The 6,506-nt window shown below is 32.6% G+C and overlaps 1 protein-coding gene across 3 annotated transcripts; it reads left to right on the top strand.

Moving 5' to 3' along the window:
* Window positions 1-372: 372 nt before the first annotated feature.
* LOC110688814 (22.0 kDa heat shock protein-like) lies at window positions 373-5,501 on the top strand. 3 transcript variants are annotated; one of them, XM_021865572.1, is made up of 2 exons: window positions 373-538; window positions 1,183-2,252. In XM_021865572.1, exons 1-2 carry the CDS (start codon window positions 424-426, stop codon window positions 1,731-1,733), a joined length of 666 nt encoding a protein of 221 aa, XP_021721264.1. In that variant the 5' UTR covers window positions 373-423; the 3' UTR covers window positions 1,734-2,252. The 3 variants fall into 3 exon arrangements, with proteins under 3 accessions (XP_021721264.1, XP_021721262.1, XP_021721263.1); XM_021865570.1 differs by lacking the exon at window positions 1,183-2,252 and adding an exon at window positions 4,764-5,501 and having other exon boundaries at window positions 376-538; XM_021865571.1 differs by lacking the exons at window positions 373-538; window positions 1,183-2,252 and adding exons at window positions 4,091-4,402; window positions 4,764-5,501.
* Window positions 5,502-6,506: the final 1,005 nt, after the last annotated feature.

Below are 6,506 nucleotides of genomic sequence, written 5' to 3'. Positions count from 1 at the left end.
GTATTTTACTGATACTAATGTCATTACAAAAGTTGTAATTTTCTTTTTCCTCTTTCTCATCCAAGTGATATACCATATACCACCAATGAGACTTTAACATGAAAGATCAAAGAATCTTTTAAAATTCACAGAAATTAAAACTTATTCATTAATTAAGTACACAAAAGTACAAAACATAAATCAAATTACAAAGATAAGTATTTATTTATGTCTTATCTTCACAATAGGAACTTATACATAGCATAGGTATAGACGACATAAAGCAACTTACAACTCAAGAAAGCAAAGAAGAATAATTTATAAACAGGATATCTCAAATTAAAGAACTAAAGATGCCCTTCATATCAACACCTATATAAAGAGGAGGGATTTCCCTTAGTTTCCAAACAACCATCCTTCTCTTAATATAACCTAAGAAAATAGATGGCAATCAAAACCAAGACCTCAACCCCTGCATCTCCTTCTTACGTCGAGTTCGAACCTGCTTGTGATTTGGTTAAAGAGGAAGGACTTGAAACTTTGATCATCCATCTTCCTGGTATTGTCATAGCTTTCTATATTTGCAATGCTTTTTAAATTTTCTAGCTTTTGATTTGGAATAATAGGGTACCATACTGCCATCTTAATAAAGAAGCAATTATAAAAGGTTATTGCTCTCACATTGTACGTTAATATACTCTCAATGTCCCATAATAAAAAGATGGGCGTGCATGTGACCCAAGTTAAGAAAAAAAACTATTGTAATGATAATTTTCCTTAAAAATTCTATAGTGGTCGCTTGAAATATGACTACCATAATATTTTAATGATTATATAGTTCATAATTAACGTATTTTTATCCAAGTAATTATATAAATTAATCTATTTTTGCTACAAAATATTATTATTAACATTTTGTTAATTTATCAAATTTTTAGTTTTATTTATGTAATTTTTAAACTTATTTTATAGTTTTTCGGAAAAATATTTATTTTACGTTATTAAAATTTTCAAAAATTATATTTGCATTGTAGAAATTAGAATACTAATTGTGTCCAATTTATAGTGTGAAAAAATGAATCTCTCATATTGTTTATCATTAAAATAATAAGGTAGTCATATTTCAAATGACCACCGTAGAAAAGAAATAAGAAATTTAATTTACTAACTTTTTTTTTTGTATGAATTTACATGAATGTACAGACTTTAAGAAAGAACAATTGAGGGTGCAAGTTAACAAAGATGGAGTCCTCAAAATAAATGGAGAAAGACCAACAAATGGAAATGGAACAAAGAGGAACCGTTTTGTAAAGGAAACTAAAGTTCCAGAGGGCTGTGATGTAAACGAGATTCGAGCCAAGTTCATTAACGGCCGCCTTAATATCACAATGCCAAAGAAAGTAGTTACTACACCACCAACTCCTCAAGTCATCCATGATCAAAAGCCGAAGGCTGAGGTAATTAATGATCATCAAAAGCCGAAAGCTGAGGCCGCCTCGATTTCCAAGGATCAAACGCCAAAGGGTACAACTACAAGTACTAAAAATGGTAAAATGGCCGAGACAAGTAGTGGTTATGATGATAAGCCAAATGGTGAGAATGGAGGCGTCAAACAAAAGCTACAAGGAAGAAGTAACAAGGTGGCCTTAGGTTTCGGAATCGCGGTTGTGTCACTGGTAGCAATTGGAGCTATTGTGGCTTCTAAATTTGGGTCTGATAGCAGTTCTTCTCCTTCTTTGTTTAGTAAGGAGTAAGGATTAATGCAAACTAACTAATCCTGATTCTTCTATATAAACTGTATGTAATGTTAACTAAGTGTACATAATGATTTATAGCTTGAATAAAAGGATGGTAGATAAATTGATGAAATTTCTTCAATTTTAATTTTGATTATGTACTCAAGTATTTTAAATCCAAAGGATTGGACATGGTTGTGCAATTAGCCAATTATATTTATATTATCTATGGCTCTTTCTAAAACACTGTTGCAACACGGTTGATTTTAAAAAAAAAAAAAAAAAAAAACCCAAACTCGAATTCGTATTAGGACCCATATGAATTTAATCCGGCACCAATTTGACCTAACAAGAACCTACCTAGCACTGATTTAACCCTAACTTGAACTCAAATCGACACCATCTTAACCCGACTTGAACTCCCCCTGATCTGAAATCGGGCAGATCTAGAGTCAATCTGATCTGACCCAACCTGATATTAACCCGCATGATCTGATTTTTAACCAGACACATACTCTAACCAAACTTAATTTTAAACCCAACCTATTATTGACCTTCCTTTTTTTACTTAAACATAATTAGTTCAATTCATGTAATTGTTCGTTTCATTAATCATTAAGAACTTTCTATTTTTAACTTAAACATAACTCTACTATTATATTTGTGGCTATCATCTATCAATTTGTCCTTTAGTTCATTACTTATCGTCTCACTTACATAGCTATGAGAAGTCATCTATAATTTGACTTTCATTTGACTTAAAGATACTACTGATACAAGAACTAATTTAATGAGAAAATTGATAAGTGTTAAGGGCGAGATATGAAAGATGTCTCATGAATGACCTAATAGTGACCTAATAACAAGGTAATAACTCCACAATTACTTTGGTTTAAAAATGACCTTATATGAATATTTAATATGTCAATCCAATCCAAATACAGCTAAATTTGTAAAAGACCTAAATCAGAATCAACCCAAATTGATTCAACCTTAGCTTATCCTAATAAAATTGAACCAAACTTAACCGAAACTTAATCAACCCAACCAGTCATTCAACCCGTAATTAGCTCAGTCAAACCCTATATTAAATCTGATACAAATTTATCAAAACTAGAAATGAACCGATCAGAATTAAATCCAACTCAAACACGACCCTAACCCGACAGTTCTTAACCTAAAATTAGCACGATCCAAAATTAACTTGACTCGAATTGACTCGTCCCATCATGATTCAACCCAGGAATTGACACGGCTAACGTGCATCATGAGGGACACAATTCTGTCTTCTTGTAAGTATGTACTTTAGGGCTTGTTCACATTTACTTAATTTCAGTTCAGCTCCAATCAGTTCAGTTCGGTTCAGTTCAGTTCAGTTCAGTTCAACTCTAATCAGTTCTGTTCAATTCAGTTCCTAATTTCTCTCTCTCTTAAAATATTCATTTCAGCTCAGTTCAGTTCAGCTCTAATCAATTCAGTTCAGTAAATGTGAACAGACCCTTAGTCGAATGTGATAACAAAAAAAAGTTAATTAACGATCAGATTTTGACCCGACCTATTATTCAACTAAAGTACTTAAAAGTGGATATTAACCCAATTCTTCCGACCTACTATTTGACTTAAGTACTTATCAGAATCTGGGCTGATATTAACTTGACCTCAACCTGATTTTAAACCGACATATAATAAAAGAACTTAAAAGGAAGTAAGACAACAAATTTTGCGGAAAAAACTTTCTAGGGCCCAACTAGTAGTAAAACATCGGCCAAATAGGAATTGTCTTTTTTTATAAAAAAAAATAATAAAATTAAAAATTAAAAAAATAAATCCTATTCCTTATAATAGACCAAAACTCCTAGTTATATACTCCCGTATTACAATTAGACCTTTACCACAAGTTTTTTTTTTTTTTGAAACACTTTACCACAAGTTCTTTTTTTTTTTGAAACACTTTACCACAAGTTCTTAACCAAAACCTGTCTACCAGTTTTTACCGAAACTCAATAAACACTACCCGTAAGGCCGTAACTAGTCCAATTCGAACCCCAGATTTAAATCCCCAGCAGCAATCCTATCCTATTGCAGCCTCATACTATGGCATCCAAAAAATAAACAATCATCGATTATTTATCGACAAAAAATAGATATTGGCTAGATGACAAGCAGGCAAGCAGCATTTGTCAAAAAAAAAAATAAATAAATAAAAAATAATAATAAATAAATAAATAAACTTCCCCTATTAGCTAGGACTTAATGTACTTAATTAATTATTTTGATTATACGAAAATGTGTGTTTAGTGTTTTACATATATTTCTTTAACAAGGCAAATACTTGCTACATAATACAACATAGGCAAATTCATAAAGCAACTTTAAAGTCAAGAAAGCAAAGAGGTATAATCACTCTGCAGGAAATCCTAATCTAAAAATATAAACTTAATAAGATGCCTTTCATATCATCACCTATATAAACAACATTATGGCATTCTTCCTTGAATATCCACACAATCATTCTTCTCTCAACATTTCTAACATACATAGTAGTAACATATAGTACAAGCAATTTAACGAATTGAAAACAATGTCGGCAAACAAAACCAAGACTTCACCTTCTTACGTCGAGTATAATCCTGCTATCGAATGGCGGAAAGAGGAAGGTCTTGAAACTTTGATCATCCATCTTCCTGGTATAGTCAAATTTCTCTACTTCTTTGTTCTGTTTTTATATTGTGTTTCAGAAACACATACATGGGTTTGTTTGGCATTGTTTATTGTGTTCACTTTTTTAATTTTTTGAAAACAAAAACCCAAAAAATAAAACAAGAAAACAATGTTTTCACTATTCTGTTGTCAATTTTAAAAATTATTTTAGTTTAATCAATTTTTTATTTATTATATAACATATATCATATGATTTTGAAAAAAAAAATAAAAAAAAAAATAAAACAAATCACAGCGATAAGGTGACAAGATTATTTTTATATTTGAATGGAATCATTTTAGCAAAAGCATACATACTCATTTCAATTCTTTTATATGTGCATCTAGACTTCAAGAAAAATCAACTCAGGGTGCAAATTAGTAAAGAAGGAGTCCTCAAAATAAGCGGCGAAAGACCATTAACTGCTGATGGAACAAAGAAGAGTCGTTTTCTCAAGGAAGAAAAATTATCAGAGGGTTGTGATATGAATGAGGTTCGAGCCAAGTTCAGTGATGGAAGCCTTCACATCATGATGCCTAAGAAAAAAGTTACACCTGAAACTCCTCAAGGCACCAAACAGCAGCCTGCATCATCAAGACAGTCAGCTCCTCCTCAACCAGAGGCTACTGATAAAAAGCCGAAAGCTGAGGCAGCCACGGTATCAGATGATTACCAAAAGGCAAAGGGTACAACAAGTACAGAACATGGTGCAAAGTCCGGGACAAGTACTTGTGCACAGCCAAAGGCTGATCAATTGTTTGAGGATGGAAGCATAATGCAAAGGCTGCGAAGAAGTAAGAAGTGTGCTTTGGGATTCGGAATTGCAGCTGTAACAATGATAGCAATCGGAGCTTTCGTGGCTTCTAAATATGGGTCTAATAGCATCTCTTCTCCATCCATGTATATGGATGATTCAGGACTTATATAAACTCCAAATGTTGTATACTATTCTCTTCTACATCGGGTTATGAGCTTGGACAAATGTATAGATAGATTTCCAGGCATGAATAAATGTAAACTTTGGTACATAAATTGATGAAAATTCTAAAGATTGTGTTCCTTTTAATAACATATAGATCCAAATTGCTAAACTGCATTTGCATTTCCTATAGTTTATGGAAGTCTATAGTAACGACAAATTCCAGATTCATACATGTTTCAATGCAAGCAAATTCTGCGTTTCACTACCCTAAGTACCGCCCTGTATTCATCCCTGAGCTCCCTGATATATCTGTCAATAAGTATCGAAATAACTCGAAACACCCTCAAGATAAAAACCAATTCAGGGTCATAAATAAGGCATGCCCCCTACACTATAACAGTACAGCAATATTCTGCCGTCTTGGTTTTCGGGTAAATATATATGTTCGTCAAAACCAAAATGCACCATGACTTTAAACCACATCTTGTATTTTAATATAGAATTTCTAATGAAAGTCCTTTGAAAAGTTACAGGAGATCTCCAATTGGATCTATCAATTATGTATCTTATTGGCACCATTGTGCCGTCTGAGCATTAGCTTAACTATTGTCCTGTCTTTCCAAGTACAACCACCCTCAATAACTTGGCACTACCCTTTCAACTATCAATAACTAGACTAGCTAAGATCTGCCAGGACTCAGGAGTATAGTTGTGTCGCTTTGGTTGGGATTAAAAAAATGTTCGTGTTAGATAATATGTTAATATGTAAGTTGTTCAAATTGACAGACTAAACGGTAGCATGCAGCATATTAAACACAGAATACAATCCTCTAATATTAGGTGCATGCCTTTTGTCTTTCCTTGTTTTGGGGTACCAACAAAAAATGGAAATAGGTAAACCCTTGCATGAAGGCCTTGTTTGGTAAAGAGATGATTGATGAGATTTTAGTTTTTGTAGAGCAATTAGATGGTTTGACCACAAATAAAATCAGCTAGTTTTGGTGTTTGGAAAACAGATGATTTAAAGAGAGCATTGGAATTCTTCAATAAGCTAATTTGAAAGTTTTACTCAACCGAGTATTTTGTAAGAGGTGTTGGAGCAATTCTTGCAATAAGCTACTTTGGAGATTGGTAAAGTAGGTGATATGAATAGTTAGTCAAAGCATAT

The sequence above is a fragment of the Chenopodium quinoa genome, unplaced genomic scaffold (assembly GCF_001683475.1).
Source record: "Chenopodium quinoa cultivar QQ74 unplaced genomic scaffold, ASM168347v1, whole genome shotgun sequence".
Taxonomy (NCBI): domain Eukaryota; kingdom Viridiplantae; phylum Streptophyta; class Magnoliopsida; order Caryophyllales; family Amaranthaceae; genus Chenopodium; species Chenopodium quinoa.
This window is presented reverse-complemented; position numbering and strand designations above follow the sequence as displayed.

Excerpts from the sequence above, each read along its gene's own strand:
- LOC110688814 (XM_021865570.1), top strand. The coding sequence starts at position 424 with ATGGCAATCAAAACCAAGACCTCAACCCCTGCATCTCCTTCTTACGTC. Across the intron at positions 539-4,763 it reads TTTGATCATCCATCTTCCTG|ACTTCAAGAAAAATCAACTC; the intron begins GTATTGTCATAG and ends ATGTGCATCTAG.